Raw genomic sequence first — 16,692 nt, 5'->3', positions numbered from 1 at the left:
AGGTTGTGAATTGAAAATCAGTAACTTTGAATTTTCATCAAGTATAGACTTAATGTTGCCGTGGGCATGGTTGGATTTTGGGAGAATTCCAAGAACCGTTTAAATAGTAGTAGAAAATGTCTTTGATTGCATCTTAACCGTGTCTTCATTCTGAATAGGATCTCAGGAGACAAACTGTCTCAAATAAGAACCATTAAGATTTAAAATATTATGACAGCTTAGGGCTCAAGGCAGTTCAGAAGTGTTTTGCTGCTTGACCCTGGTTTTCAGTTATTTTAACTTTGAAACTTTTTTAACCTGTTCTGAAAAGCCAGTTAACCATCTTGACTTCATTTAACTTGTATGTCATTGGTCTCAAGTGCTATCTATGATTTTTCTTTTCTAGTAGTTACAACTCTGTAGGGGTAAGTTATTGTTAGCCATTGCATTGTGAATGCTAAATCGTAATTCTAAGAAGGGGTGTTAGCTGGTGACTTAGGCCAGCGGTCTTTTAAGTTCTGAAAGGTTCTGCAGAAGAGTTAGACGTCTTGAGTTTAGATTGCCCATCAGAGCTTGTCCTCTTTGTTTCATCAGTAGGAAAATGAACATTTTAATTTTGTCTTCAGTGACTTGGATTTACAAAATAACAAATGCTCTCAGTGGTTTGAATGTTGTCATGGTTTTTTCCATCTACCTTAAAGAGAAAAAACTGTGTAGACACTTTGGGCCAGTACCAGAAGCAGAATAATTCAAAGCTTGGATTGATATTAAGAACTTATTCCAGCCTGTTAGGTTTCAGTTTATGGAGTTTGTTTGTTTTTGTTTTTGTTTTTTTAAACACAGGAAGAAAATAGAAATTGATTATTTGATATCTTACAAACATTTTAAGCCTGAAAAAATTTCAAAACAAAATACGAATTTTGTATAAGGACTGTGCATGGCATGCATTCCCTGGGGGGCTGGGGGAGAACCATGAAAGGACCCACTTCTATCACATGCTTTAGTGGGATAGCATAATAGGCTAGTGCTAAAAAGAGGAAGGCTGATTTTTGTTCTTGGTGGGTTGGTGCAGGGTACCACACCCTTGCTGGGATTTGACAGGCCACTTTTTCCATTCACGTAAAGGACAGGCCAAATAAACTAAAGTTGTCATTTGAACGTTTTAAAGGATGGTTGTATTCCCCAAACTACAGGCCGAAGGTAACAATAAAGTTATACAAAATGTCATTACAGCTTCTGTAAAGGAGATCATAGGCTGAGAAATGGTTTTAATTGAAGCATCCATTTCATTGAAAATTGAGTTGGAGGATAGAGAAAGAGGATCTCAAAGGACATTTGATACTAGGTATACATTAAAAAGTGTGCTAAACTCTTTGAGTTTAAGATTGAAAGTGGCAGGTATAATAGAGCACTGAACTGGGTGACAAAGACCTGGATTCTAGTCACAGATCTTTTAGTCTTTTCTCTCTGAGCCTCACCTTCTTCCAGTTAGTGAGGGGAATGGGTTAGATTATTTCTGGGGTTCATCCCAGCTCCAGTTCAGTATTTCTGTGAATGAACTCTTCAGGCACTAAAGCTAAATTGTTACAAATTTGAAGTCAAGTTTAATAGTAAAAGTAAAAATCACTTTTCACAAAATGTTTTTGGTCTTAAAATAACTTGATTAAAATGTTATAATTATTTCCATGTTAACTGTATTCCATAAGATGAAAGCTTTCAGAACATTTGCAAAATGACTGTCATTTTCAAAAATATGCATCGAAGTATCATGTGCTAAGGGGGGAGGAGCACTTGGGCTGCTTTGTCAACTGTAAATTGAGAACTGCTTGTTTTGGCTTCTGTTGTTAAAATTCTGCTGGCTTTTAATAATATACTTTGAAAATATATTCATGTCTGGGTGAGAGAACTTTTAAAATATTTGTGTTTAATTTTTTTTTTTTTTTTACTATTACCTCTTAGAGAAATCTGTAAGAAGGTAGAACAGTCCATAGAGCTAGCTTTCCAAGAGAGCCTATGACTAAGTCCAAGTGTATAGGTTTTTGTGGCAAAATACACAAGATACAAATGGCATTATTTGGTTGTTAGTTTACTAGTCTAACCATTTGAATTCAGTTAATATTATTGATAGGTCCCAGCATAGATGTCCTGTAATATTTGCTGCTGGCTACTCTGTTACCAGTACCAGGATGATCGTGAAAATTAGTAGCCAATGGGATTCCTTTTCTTTGAGTCAGTGAACTAAACTTGCCTGTTATTGCCAGTGAGTAAGAGTATTGCTTTTAGATTCATTTCCCTCGACTGCTTCCAGTCTCAGGATACCTCTCTCTTGGGAAGCGGTACAGATCCTTGTCTTTAAGAAGTTGCTGACCCTTGTACTAGTCTCTATACCATAAACCCCTAAGAATATTATAGGTCATGCCTGAAATGGAACAGTCCAGAAAGCCCCAGGAAGCAATACTATTTCTGCAGACTACCTTGGATATGAAACCAATAATGCAGGCTCTACTAGGATCATCAGTTACTGGTTTTATTTTACATTTAAGTGGATGCCTAAATACAAGATCTTTAAGATGGCAGTCCCTATACATTCTCCTCTCCAAGGTTCTGGAGGGCCATCTGCTGGACTAGACAATCAATGGCTTAGGAGGTAGAAGCTGGAATTGACGAGGGAATCTGACAGTGTGTCACTGGAGACTAGAGCTTTCGCTTTCTGTGGGTTTGGATTGTACCATTGCTCTTGAGTCTTCCTAGCTCTGCAAGTCAGGGAAGAAAAGGTATAATCAGTATCCTGCTAATAACTAGGACCCTCCATTTATCTCTGCCCTTTTGTAATTGCTAAATTGTAAGATTCATAAGTATGGGAATGTGCTTTGTTCGTATTTATATTCTAATATTTATTCCCCCTGCTATTCCATGTCAGAACAATAAAGAAGGAACATCTAAAAGAGTGAGGGGGTTAATCCTACAATTCATCCTAGTTTAGCTTGGGGAGCTATAGTCTGAGGATTACCGTTCAGACTAAAAAATATTTTAATTAAAAGTTACATAAAATTATGGGTATGTAAATGTTATAAAACAATTTTACAGAAGTACAAATGGCAGTATAATAAATCCCTGTGTATCCATCCATCCCTTCTGAGAAAGATTCTCCCGTGTTGTCGTATACTGATTAAATGAGCCTCTTCTACCTTCTTCTGGTTAGATGAATGGCTCATAGAATGTATCATTCTTGAATCTTCTGTGTTGAGTATCCAACCTGTAGCCCTAGGTTATCATTTATGGTATTGGGTAATATTCTGAGCCTCACAAGTCATAATCCAATACCACTATTCTCAGTAAATTTTTTTATCCTTTAGCCTTATAACTCTTTTAGCCTTATAACTCTTGATCATGTTTTGTCTTTCACTGAGATATCAAGCTCCAGCCCTTGAGAATTGTCTTAGATAATTTCTGAATGAGTCTTATTAGTCTCTAACAGAAATGTGTTATTCCTGGTTAAACATTGGGAATAACTTCTGAGTGTCACGTAAGCCTTGACACTGAACTGACAAGTTGAAAGGCTTAGGTTGACTTAAATAGGATTATGTACAAACTTTGCAAGTATGAAGAAAAATTTTTAAACTTAATTTGAAAGCATCCAGTAAGCTATTTTTTTAGCATCCGTATTTTACTACAAAATTAATCCTGCTGTTTCTTTACCAGTGAGGTCACAAGGTTATGTTTTAAAAGGTGCTAAAACATGCACCCACAGTAATATACTGGGTGATAACTTCTACTAGTGGAAAGCTGTTCATTGTATGTATGCAAATTAGATAGCCCTTACACTTGCTTTTATTCCATTCCATAGAAGTACCTTTGTGCCTCTGGAGCTGAGCACAGGCTATAATAGTTGCCTTTGAGTTTAAATCTTTGTGAAAGCAGAGAAATTCTCTATCTGAGCATTTGATGTGTATGAGATTTTTCATTAATTTTTAGACAAGAATGTGTTGTTCCCATTCATTACTTTAAAGCAAGAGACTCTTGTTATAAATATGATAGAACTTGTTCACTTCATTGTCAAGCGTCTATTGGGATAATTTTCACTTCTCTGGCTGCCTAAAGTGACTACACAAAATGTAGCTTAGTTCTACCTTTTTATTTATTTATTTATTAAAGATTTTATTTATTTATTTGACAGACCGAGATCACAGGTAGGCGAGGCAGGCAGAGAGAGAGAGAGAGGGAAGCAGGCTCCCTGCTGAGCAGAGAGCCCCATGCGGGGCTCGATCCCAGGACCCTAAGATCATGACCTGAGCCGAAGGCAGTGGCTTAACCCACTGAGCCACCCAGGCACCCCTAGTTCTACCTTTTAAACCTAAGTTGTAGATTATAGACATCTTTTCAATGTACAACACAACAGTAGGCATTCTTGTTAAATTAGTTTGAGAAATTCCTTTTATTTTGTACAAGGTACGGTCCCTTTGCTCAGTGAACAAATATATTACAAATCTGGGTTTTTAAAAAAAGTATTGCCATTTCATAGTATCACTTATGCTATTGTACAATAATAGTGTTTTCTTTATTCATTTGAATTGAATGCACATCACTGAATGAAAACTGGTTTCTGTAAAATAAACAGATCTTTCCAAGTTGCCAGTATAATGCACAGTGCACATATTTAGGTTGACCATAACCCATGTGTGATAGTGCTAGACAGAAGTTCCTAACAGTTGCTCTCTAAGATTGAAATGTCTTTTACCAGTAACTCTGAGATATGTGAAGGCAGCTGTTGTCACCATAGATGAATCACACCCTCTGCCTTTCCCTTCTCCTCTGTGTTGCCTAATTTGAGTTGTATTACATTTCTTTAACGGTCATAGAATGCCAGAGCCAGAGGATTATTAGAGCTCTGTACCTCTCTTTCCTTCTCCCCCCTTTTAATACTTGAGAAAGAAAGGAGCCCAGAGAGGGCAAGTAACACTCAATTCTCTTGACCCTGTGCGTTAGGAGCTCTACTATGCTCCCTCTTGCTGAATCTTGCCCATAAGATAGTCAGCAAACAAGAGGTGACACTTGAAACTCGCATGATGCTGCTTATTTGCAGTGTGCCAGGCAGCAGTACTGTGCATGTGGGGTAGGGGACGAAGGCAAAGCCTGGGATTGAGATGAAGTTTGTCCTGGCTGGTCTGACTTCGCCATGCTTCTTGCTCCTTGCTTTACAAAGATAATTGAGCACTTGCTTCTCCGAAATACTGAGGTAAGTCTCTTATCTCTATTCCTTTCTACATATGTATGAGAAATATTTACTTGGGTCTACAAAGGAATTTTCTAATATTTATATTTTATAAGGCTTTTGTGGAAAGGAAGTTTGCTGTTGCTGATCACTTGCTCCCATGCACGCATGCAGCATTCATGTAAGTATTCTATGTTTTCCCCTAACAGTGAAATTTGCTTAAGCCGTTAGTGAAGTGAGGGAGGGGGATTTACTCATGTATTGATTTTCTTGCCTTTCTGGTCATTGCCCCAGCTAATGGGTTCCATGGCAGACTTCTGGGTTGTATCAAGGGCTTCAGGATTCCCACACTTTTCTGTAGTTGCTCTTCCAGCTTCTCAGTCATTTAGTTCCACTTCTGTTTACCTTTTTGGAAGTATTTTTTTACTGGCTGGCTGTTATCAGAGGATGGAGTGGTATAGGGGTGGCCATTAGTTTCCTCGCTTTGCCCTTCTGGTCTTTAATTCTTTTGAGAAGGTTCTCTCTTTTAGGGCTTGGGAGTTGGCTCCAGTTTGACTCAAACTGAGCCCCAGTTTACCTGTTTAGTAGTGGAAGGTATGGACACGTCTAAATACTGGGATCTGGAGAATTAGCTCATTGTAATACGTTTTTGGCCATCTCAGTAGGTGGTGGTTTTAAGGTAGAAGTACTTCATATCCTTATTTGCTGTTCACTGTAAAGTTTTACATCAGGTTACAGCAACTGATTACAGTCCATCTGTTCATTTAGTTCCATCAAAAAGCATCATGTACTTTTAAGCAGCTTATTAAACTTGCTATATCCACTTTTATCTAATTTCTTCTACACTTTTAGGTTCTATACTACATCAAACTCAAGATTTATGAAGAAATGCTTGAAAACAAGTACTCTCCTGAGTCAAGGAATGCCAGCCAAATAAATTTGGGAGGCCAAATAGCTGTTTTTAGGGATACTTCATCCTTACCAGTCTGTGACTGCTTGCTTAAAGGCATCATCTCAAGAGTTCTGTTTCACATGGAATGACTCCGGTGTTGGATGGATTGAAGAGCTATGACCAGGCTAGGCATGACTTGGCAATGTTCTTGAACCTTGAATCAGTAAGATTTGGTAAAGCTGGCCTAGAAATCATTGTAGACTGAAAGAGGCTGCTGTACTTTGGAAACTTCTCCTCCTACTACCACGAAGGGCAGAAGAAGGAAAGTTAGTTTGCATTTTTTAAAGTCTTATTTTAAAAAATTGAAATTGTCAGTATTAGACTATATACCATAATCTTGACTTGCGATTTGACAGATCGGACATAGATGTACAGGTACTTTAGGATTGATACCAGCACACTTTATGTCTGTGTGCTGTTTACCTTAGGTAATAAAACAGATGTTGATGGTAACAGCAATCAAAAGCACATACACATTTCAGGAGCTTTAAAGTAATTCTTACCCCTCCCCAGTTCCCCTTTTCCTCCAGGAAGATTCGTGAAACCTATGCTTATATGCTTCCTTAATAGGCGACACGTTTCAGAGGATTAAGTATATCAATATCTATATTTAGCTGATGTTGATGAGTAGCTGGATCTTAAGTGTTTTAAAAGATCATGTAATCCTGGGCATTTGGGGTTAGGTGTGGGTGAGTGATAGGATCTGCCTTTGTGAACAGACCATTTGAATAGTTACCCAGTCCCACTTGGAAGCTCTTCTTTAGTTCCAGATGGAAGTAATAACTAACACGCAGGTGGAGTCAGTCTGTATCAAGGGACTGTCTTCTTTCAGAGTCAGAATGTTCAGCAGAGCACATTGCAAGAGAGAGACTTCTCTCTCTCAAGACTGCTTGTCCTGGGAGGGCCCATTGGCAGGGCTTTGTCTGACTGGGAGGAGGTCATAGTGACCAGGAATATGGCTGTTCCTAGGTAGGTCGTATGGATTCTGGATATAGCTGGAGTTAGGACCGCGGCCTTCTTGGACCACACTGATAGTGGGCTCTAAGGAATATAGTGAAAAATGAGTTCAGAGAACAGATTAGCTTTGGTTGCCTGTTGAGGGGAACAGAGTTCTATTTAACTGGATAGGGAGAGAAGCCAGGGATTTATAGATGTGTGGTAAATACATGAGGGTTAGGATTGAGGCTTGCTCACGAAATGGAAAACTTAAGTGAGTGTACTATCAGAATTCCAAGCCCTGGTCAAAACCAAGAGGTTTGGAATGTCCTAGAGGTAGGGGTCTTCCCAATAAGCCCAGGGACATAGGTAAAACTGGGAGAAGGTAGAAGAGGTTGATTTAGAAGCTTGCAAATGTCTGTTCTGATTTTCTTTTTAAACTGGAATTTGTATCAGCAATCATCTGAAGTGTGTGTACCCACTGATTTCCCCACCCCCAGCATTTCTGCTTTATAGTAGTCCTAGTACTTCTTTTTAAAGCAGAGTTGACATGGGAATTTGATTTCTTGCATGAGAGAGAAGGGTGATCCTGGGCAAGACCATTCACTTTGGATTCTTTAAAAGGCAACAAAAGAAGGGTGTGTTTTCAAGACAGGGTGAGTGGAGAGGGCTTATTTTTACTTCATATGCTGCACTGTTGCCCTGATTTCACTAAGTTACTTATTTGAGACACCTACCAACTTCATATATATTTTTATTAGATGTCGACAAAGATGGCATATCTGTGTACGGAGACCCCCTGTGCATAGGCGACTTCATTTCTACATAGCTGCTTTCTGGAAGCTTGCAGGTGAGGATGGGTGGGTCCTTAATTGTGGCGTATGGGTTTTCACTGCTATTCAAGGAACAAGTGCTAGAACTGCACACGGATTCTTTCATGTAATCTGTAAGGCAAGAGAGATTTCTTAGGACATACAAGGACACAGACTTAATTTCAGTACCAGAAACAGATTGCAGTTGATGTGCCTTCAGGATCCTGGATCTGTAAAAGCCTATGATAATCCAAGATTTCCTTCTTTAAATGTGTTGAAGAGTGCTTTTCTAGGTAGGCAGTGTTCTTTTCATAAAGAAACTTTTGTTTTTGGAGGGATAGAGACATTTTTATTCATAGTATTCAGGTACAGAACCAGAAGGGGATTAATTCAAGATACTCATAATGTGCTTTCACATCTATTATTTAATTTTTTACAAAATCCTGCAAAGATAGTTGATACTTTGCATTTTATAGGATGAAGGCCCAGAGAGATAAAAGTGACTTGGCCAATGTCCTGTAAGCTCATAAGTGGCAGGCCAAGGCTTGACTGCATGCCTTGGGACTCCTTGGCCTGTGTTGGTTCTGTGATACCATTCTTCCTCTGAATTATTTTTGATAAGAAACTTAGATTCAGAAGAAATAGGTGTGTGATTTGGCACAGGTGCCAGCAGTTTGGCAACTTTTAGGCAGCCAACTCCGCAGCAACTCCGCAGCATCCCTGCTCATGAGAAGCTTGTGATCAGAGCTGGGGAGGCAGAAGTGTAATAGAGGTGTAAAAAGCACCTGGGTGTCAGGCTAGCCTTTGGAAAGTTCCTGTTGTCTAGTAAGCCTTCCATTGCATCCTCTGGGGTCACTTGTTCCAGTACTTATGAATGCTAATGGAAACCAATTTTAGCAGTATCTTCTTCTGTTACTAGAACTCCTGTTTCCTCTCTTGCTGCATCTCAGGTACATCTTCCCCAACATTTCAGGCTGTGTTTGGGTACAAAAGGATGCAGACTAGTTTCCAAATACGAGGCTAACCGTAGCTCACTGGAGGAAGGAAGTGATGGGGAGTCACAGAAGGGAAGGGGAGCCCCTCCTTCAACCTCTATGCCATTTTCCCCTTTTGGGAAGATCACTGCCTTTTGTAGCTCACTTCAAGTGAGCCAAGACTTGCCTGGAAAAAGCACTAGATTCTTTGTAATCTGGCCAACTCTGGCCCTCATTGTTCTGTGACGATCTGCCAGCCAAGGGGTTTAGAAATAAGCATGGAATTGTAGGGGCTCGACAGTAATGAGTGGTCTTCAGAGGTCTAAATTTCGCTAAGTGGTAGCAGATGGTGAAATTTCTATATTTCTCAGCTCTGAATTTCTTTAAGTGGTAGCAGATGGTGAAATTCTTGGACAGTCTTCCACTAGAACCATCACATGCTCTGCCTTCGGCTTATGAGATTGATGAAAATGTAAAAAAAAAAATAATAAAGGGATCATTGTAACTCAAGGGGTGACTAGGTCCTGGGACATCAGAACATTCCATGTGGCTGGTTGGGAGGGGATTTACTTTTCTGAGTATAGGGTTATGGATATTTCAGCAGGTAACATTTCCTCAGTCTTGTACAAAAGTACATTTACCCATTAGTTCAGTCAGGTATTCCTAATACCTGCAGTGTAGCTAAAGCCATAATTAATTCTCTCCTTCCCTTTTACTCCTTAGGAGGAAACCGTGGCTTATCATGGAAGTGACCTCCCCAGGTCACATTGCTTGTCAGTAGCAGAGTGAGCTCCACAACCAGGCTCAGCATTTTCCATCTCATCCTGGCCCACGGGTAGAAGATGTTGACCTTGGTCGCATCTCAGATTGTGGCCTCTTTCTAGCATAGAGCCCTAGAGAGGAGTAGGAGAAAACATTCTTGCTGGACAGTGAGCAGGCCCAGGTGCTGATGAGGTTCGTATGAGGAAACTGGGTTATGGGTCCTAGGCCACAGTCTGCCCGGAGCCACATGAAGTTGCTTCTAGCGAGTACTTTGTTTCTTAGTACAGGGGCTGGGGGTATGTCCAGGAAGCCTAGCATGGGTCCCACTTTGGGTTCTCTGAACTTGGTAGCCAAAGAGTAAGGCAGTATAACCCAGAGCTGCTGGTTTGGAAGCTGAGGACCAGAACTGCTTAAAGAAGGGCTGCCTTCTCCTGAGTGAAAAGTCTCCTTTACACCTTCCTCTCCTCCCCACCCTGGCACATCCTTTTACTTTGATTGGTGGCTACCTTAGTTGCATGTTTTCTGAAAGCTGAGGAATAGTGACAGAAAATGTGGCCCTTATTCTAGTATATTGACTCTAGTTGGATCATGTGAAACTTGTTACATCTGTGAAGAGGGCTGGGCAGAAAGGGCTATGATTACTACTTGGATGAGGATGCTGAAGCTCATAAAGTGTACCTAATGTTAGTAAGTAGTTAAGTTAGGGCTCAACCCATCTTCTATATCCAATCATAGTGTTTTCCCCTTACATATTACTACCCGTCCTCCCGTTCTAGATTTCTAAATGCAAATTACACCTATAACAGCCTCCCCTTACCCTCAGTAAGGAATACCTTCTATCAGTGGGGCCAAGCCCTGCTGACAAAGGCCAGGCTCTAAGCTTTTTGTGGATAATCCCATGATTGATTCAGTTAGGGCAGTGGGGAGTCTTGAAGCTGTGGCACAAAGAGCAGATCCTCCGCCAGCTAGTCGTGCCCCTCTTCTCATTTCCACCAGAAAAGGCTGCCTTCAAGTTTGGGGGTATATAGCAGTCTCCCCATCCCCACCAATCCGCAGGGATACTTTCCAAGATCCCTAGTGGATTCCTGAAACCACAGATAGTACTGAATCCTCTATATATTGTTTTTTCCTATGCGTACATACCTATGCTAAAGTTTAATTTGTAAGTTAAGCACAGTAAGATTAAACACAGTACTAATAGAACAATTATAATGTGATAGGTCATATGAATGGGGTCTCCCAAAATACTTTATTGTACTGTATACTCACCCTTCTTGTGATGATGTGAGATGGTAAGGTGAGGTGAACGGCCTAGGTAGGCATTGTGACGGGCCACTATTGACCTTGATCATGTGACTATGGGCTAACTGAAACTGAGGAAAGAAAAACTACAGATAAGGGGGACAACTGCAAATAGTCTGCTGTGCAACAGGGGATGGATGCCCTAAGTGAATAAAAAGAGAAGTTGGGGTTGGGGGAAGGGATTTGTTTCTCCTGAAGCTGTACCTTCCATAAAGGGACCAGAGGGAAAGAAAGGATGGAGAAGTCTGTTGTGATTTGAGGTGGTCAGAAGAGGGTGTTGGATTATGGAATAATCCAGATTCTATTTGTGGGAACTGGAGGGAGGAAAGGGCAGGGCTAGCTGGAAAACTTAACACTTTAGAAAGCTATTCGTCTCTTCAGCTGAGTCATCTACCTGCCTGCCCTCAGGGAGGGTGGGGTAGGGGAAGAGCAACCAGCCCCTCTGAGATACTTCCTTGTCTTTTTATAGCCCCGCCCCCCCAACCAGTCCCTGCCCTTGGGGCATTTTGCAAGGAAAGGGGAAGCGTCCACCAAAGCTATTTAAGCTTTGGGGAGTCACTCCTCCAAGGCCTGTAATTAGCATCAGGACTGAAGGTTTAGCTTTGTAATGCCTTGCTCTTTGTTCTCACCTTACTCCCACCTCTCCCAAATCACGTAGTCTTCTTACCCTCAGATGCTGAAGGGGCTTTGGAATGAGCCTAAGAACATTCATTTTATAAAGGAAGCGGCAAATCCAGAGAGGGGAAATGATTTTCCAAGGCCACCTAGTGAGTGGGACTGGAACTTTCAGGTTCACCCAAACATCTAGGTAAAGTCAGTATTTCACACTTGGGGAAAACCCCCGCACTGAACACGTTTCTTCTCAGCCTATGACTATTATTAGACAGCCACACTGCCTTTTCTCTTCCTGGGCCCTAGGTTAGCATTCTTCACTTCAGTGAGAGACAAGGATATGGTGAGAAGAAAAGGGAGATTTCAGAGTCAGAAGGAGAACCACACTGGCTAAAAAGAGTTTTCAGGATGTCACTGGACTGCTCACTATCTGGGAACCCAAAGTTATTGCAAGGAGACCCGTGGAGGCTGGATTAACAAGGAGCATACAGGTGGCTTCCCTGCGGCAGCACCAGCGGGATTCAGGATTTCAGGATCATAAAGGTGAAGGAGAGTGCCAGGGAGGATTTCTTCTGTAGCACTTTAAAATGCCTGACAGGGAATTAAACACAAGGCAGTTTGTTACAGTATCATTGTGTTGAGGGGGGAAGGGGAGATGGACAGGTGTTTAGAGGTAAAATGGGGTTAGCACAGCAAGTAGTGCATGGTGTTGTTCAGCTTTGGGATGGCAGTGAGCGGAGGGCTGAAGGAGAGTAACAAGGGCAAGAAGGAGCACTGGCTGAATTAGGACATGGAGGGGGCCGTAGAAATGGTGCTAGTACAACAAACCTCATCGTTCTAATGGAGGTAGAAAAATCAAACACAGGAAATAACAGTGGGACCCAGTCAGTCCCACACACAGTAAGAACTAGGACTCGAATCCAAAACGTCCAGGCCAGGGTCTTGCCCGTTGAGTTTAGAGAACACTCAGACTCTTCACTCTTAATGGTTCTCATTTGGTTTGGCCCAATAGCTTTAGGAAGTAATTTTGTTCCTGGTACAGACTAGTTTATTAAATGTTTGTTTATCAGCCAGTTAGTGGGATTTATTCCATGTCTTTGATAAGTATTTCTGTAAAGTTCCAAACTGTGACATTTCATTTTCCTCTTCTTGAATTCTCTTGTTCTGGTGTGTTGGTTCCCAGCATCTGTTGGCATATGTACCTAGGCAGCCTGCTTATCTCTCTAATTTAAGGAGTGATTATAGTCAGTGGTGAAACAAAATCTGGCCTTCCCTGCACTTACGGGCTCGGATACATGATCCCACAAAACAGGAATGAATGACGCCCAGGCAGAGACACTGCCCTCCTTAGCTTTGTTACACATTCATGGTTTCGAGTCTGAAAGCAGTCACCCTAATCGCAATGCATGGGACAACAAAGTGCATAGGAGAGTTATGTGCTCATTTATTGAACTGTCTGGGCCTGTCTGAGCTTACTCATGCTTGAGTCATGCATATTTTCGGAGCTGGAAAGTCTTAAGAGATCTTTCTGCACAGTCCCCACACCTCTTTGAGAAAGAAACTGAGAGGTCTTGGGTCACAGTGATAAAACAGTAAAGCTTTCTGTTTTTAGCTTCACCTCACCACTGTACCATTCACTATGGTAATGGTGCTTGCCTCCATTTGGATGGTTTGAGTCAATACACAGAAAATGGCCAGAATTGATGTTCCCAAGGGAGTAGTGAACTTTGGCTGTCCAGAAGCCAAGAGGTGACTGACTTCCTGTTCTCAGATTGTTCTCTTGGGCTGTATACATCCTGACATGTTCATGGAGACCCTTCCTGCTCTCTTGCTCAGAACGACCCCTAGCTCGCTCCACTGCTAATAACCATTCCACCGATGGCTACAGATGACTGGCTCTCCTTGGTTAGGAAATGGTTGTGGCTCAGGTATAACTAAGGCTAAGTCTGAAAAACCAGAACAGTAATCCAAGAAATCGGGATCAGTCTAGGCAAGTGGTTCCTAAGTATTAGTTGGATGACAAATGCTGCCTAAGAATGCCCTGAAGTACTAATAACAAATGGAGACTCCAGGACTCTAGATTACTCCTTCAGAGTCTTGGCAATAGGGGGTGTGGACCTCTGTATGTTTAAGAAGCTTTCCAGGTGGTCTTGGTGCACGGCTAGATCTGTGATAGCCACTGGGATCTTTGCTGTCGATCGTCTCTTTCAGCGTGGCTGAGACTCCTAAATAGACCTCAGAGACAAAAGGACAGCCCTATTACATTAGTACAACCCTTTAGAAGAGGCAAAAACACTTCCCATCTGATTTTTATTAGATACTCATAATAATCTTATTAGACATTAGGATAGTCATTAGACTACAGGATAGGCATAATTACCCTGACCTTGCAGATGAGGAAACTGGGCCTTGGAGTGCTCCCAGTCTAGGGTCACAGTTAATACTTAATAAAGTAGTAAGTGACATAGTTCCAAAGCCACCTATTTCACACATTCTGTTACTGAAACGTAGGGCCTAAGCCGAGGGCAGGACCTGACCTTCATCCTTGGTTTCACTTACAGACTTCCTAGAAGGATGATCCAACTTACAGTTCCCATGTGCTTGGGATTAGTCCCGACCTCCCCGCTCTCAGGGGCAGAGATCTCGAGGGTGCGGTGCCATACAGTATTAACGCTAGGTATTATTTTCATTCCTTGTGCTCCAGAAAGCCAGCAGGTGCAGGGTGGCAGTCCTCGCCAGCGCAACGACAGGAGGCCTCTGGGGCAGGTAGATTGACTTTATTTCAGAATTTATAATCAATTTAACTCATACTAATTGGCTGGATAATGACATTCTACATTTCCGAAGACATTTAGCTGGCATCTATAAAAAACCCAGAAGCGCTTGCTAAGCAGGTGCAACTTAAATCGAAATATAAATTCATTATTATTATGATTGCTCCTCCTGAGCAGAGCTACCCAGCAGCCCCAGGTCCTGTGGTCTTTTTACTTTGGAGGGGAGTGAGGTAAGGGATGTGCGCAGTGTCTCTCTGGTAGAATTCCTGGTCATTTCACATCTGTACTGTTTATCTTGCTAAGCCCTTTCTAATGGGGCATCAGGATTGGATACTCTACCTTTGAAGCCTTTGTCCATAATGTATGTGTTCTGACGTCTATCCATTCCACAAGCACCTGCATTAAAATAGTATAAAGAGAGAAATGGGGTGAGTGATACTTACTTAGACCGCGTATGTTTTTGCTTTATTTTTTCTTGCCTTTTTTTTCCCCTCCCCTCCCCATAAAATTAGTTTTTTAGTGCTAGAGGATTATTCTGGGTTTAATCTACTCTAAATCATTTGGACCATGCAGGAATTCTTACAGGGTTCAGAAGCATTAGTGGTGAGCTACAGTGCCCCTGGCATGTGCCGCCTGCTTCCTCTTTAACCTTACTCCGAGGGGTGTGTCTCCCTCTTCCACCAGGTGGTCACAGGCAGTTCTCATGCCACCTGCAGTCACTATAGGCGAAGTTCCAAGCTCCAGAAGTACAGGGACAAGGAATGAATCAGGGCCGGTTCTAGCTTAGGGAAGGGGTGCATGACATTCCAAATCCCAGTTCTTTTGGATCTGAGAATGGCGTTGAAGACTGTTTCTTACCTCTCAGCTCTGGTCCTGCCTCCTCTCCTGGATCTGAAGCTTGACTGAAGGGAACCAGAGAGGGAAGGGGACTGGTGGCTGAGATTCTTGATTAGTCATCTTTCCAGGATATAATCACTCCCCTCCATGGTCCACTGTCTTAGTTACCCATTTTGGGGAGTGGACCATTTATATATAATTGAGAGTTGTCTTTGAAAAGCATTACTAGTGTTCTTAATCCAGAAGGATTTTTCTCCCTTTTGGCTGTCAGTTTATCCAGCTCCTACAATGCATGGTCCTAAAGCCGTAGCCAGAAGCAGGACATTAAACTTCAGGGACCAAGCTCAGGTTCTTTGTTGCCGGTGATACCAGAAAAGAAGCTGTCTGGCATTTTTAGGTTGAGAACTGGGATGACTCTTGCTCAGAGTCCATTTTTTTTTTTTTTTCAGCTTTTAACTGAGGACATACTATCAGGCAAGGTATGCATCAAATAATTACTGAAGTACAATATGACTCCACTCGGCTCTCCCTGTTTTGGACACTGAAGGCCAACCCAATGTTGTTTAGATATATCCCCATACCATTACCTCCTCCACTGAGTTCCTAAGTTCAGTTTGTAGGAATCTGTTTTAATCTGCCTGCTTTCCCCACATTACTGACTGGTAAGGCAGAACCAGTCCAAGTTTTCTTCTGGTTTGCTGTTCTCCTAAAAGGCCTATAGGTACCTGTGCCCTTCAGAAATATGATTAGCAGTGTGCATCTCTGGCATCAGTGGGCATCCCTTTATACTAGACAAGGGCTTCCTTCACCCTCCCTGAGGCTGTTAACTTTTCCAGAAACTGAGGCCCAAAGCGGGGCAGTGACTTGTCTGACACCACATGAACTAGAAACTGGATCTCCCTAAGTATTCTCTTCCATTAGCCACCAGCCTGCCTTAGTGTAAGCCACAAAATGATAGCATGTGGTGGCTCTGGCTACACTGTAGAGTGTACATCTTGGAAGCGGGGAGAAATCTGGGCTGAGCCCAGACCATGCGCCCCTGGGGAAAGACATACAGCATGGTGGTAGTATGTGTGTGGTGGGAGGGTGGTAAATGGTTGTATTTGGTGAGGTTATTGAAAGATCTAGACGCGGCCAGGGGACCCACAGCCAAGAGCACAGACTCGAGGTGCAGACTCAGAGTCTTTGCAGCCCACAGCTGCTCAGTGGGCAGATAAATTCAGAACCTTCATGCTTCTTAGTGCTATTGCACCCAGGGTTGGCAGGGTTGGCAGAGCTGCATTTCCTTGAGCTCTAGAAACCAGCCAGAGCCCGAGGGTTCTCCAGTATACTAAGGTCCTGCCTGAGAGGCCACTTGTTAGGGAGGCTATATTCTCTGTTAATTCCTTATGCTTAGTTCCTATGGTACCTATTTCTATAACTCCACATCCTCCCACAGCAGGACTGACTTTGCAAGTCTGCTTTTTTCATCTTCCCTAAGCCACTAGCTTGAGCTTAGTACAGAGCAGAGAGGATGATGGTGGGCACATCTTACCCCAGC

At 42.1% G+C, this 16,692-nt stretch overlaps 1 protein-coding gene and 1 long non-coding RNA gene across 12 annotated transcripts in view; one reads left to right on the top strand and one right to left on the bottom strand.

Moving 5' to 3' along the window:
• Window positions 1–5,193: 5,193 nt before the first annotated feature.
• LOC122892967 lies at window positions 5,194–6,097 on the top strand. The gene is made up of 3 exons (XR_006381548.1): window positions 5,194–5,215; window positions 5,308–5,372; window positions 6,044–6,097. It is a non-coding gene; the product is annotated as an uncharacterized LOC122892967 (long non-coding RNA).
• Window positions 5,384–16,692, bottom strand: part of MEGF11 (multiple EGF like domains 11) — a 225,565-nt gene continuing 214,256 nt past the window's right edge. For 2 of the 11 annotated variants that reach the window (XM_044229695.1, XM_044229697.1), the window contains 3 exons: window positions 14,655–14,711; window positions 7,817–8,023; window positions 5,384–7,184 (listed from right to left, as the gene is read on the bottom strand). In XM_044229695.1, the coding sequence (XP_044085630.1) occupies window positions 7,024–7,184; window positions 7,817–8,023; window positions 14,655–14,711 (425 nt within the window). In that variant the 3' untranslated portion in view covers window positions 5,384–7,023. Of the gene's footprint in view, window positions 8,024–10,782; window positions 13,777–14,129; window positions 14,299–14,357; window positions 14,404–14,654; window positions 14,712–15,173; window positions 15,218–16,692 lie in introns of those variants that run through there. The other 9 variants (XR_006381546.1, XR_006381547.1, XM_044229691.1 and 6 more) reach the window with 8 other exon arrangements.

This window comes from Neovison vison, chromosome 13, assembly GCF_020171115.1.
Source record: "Neovison vison isolate M4711 chromosome 13, ASM_NN_V1, whole genome shotgun sequence".
NCBI classification, from domain to species: Eukaryota; Metazoa; Chordata; class Mammalia; order Carnivora; family Mustelidae; genus Neogale; species Neogale vison.
This window is presented reverse-complemented; position numbering and strand designations above follow the sequence as displayed.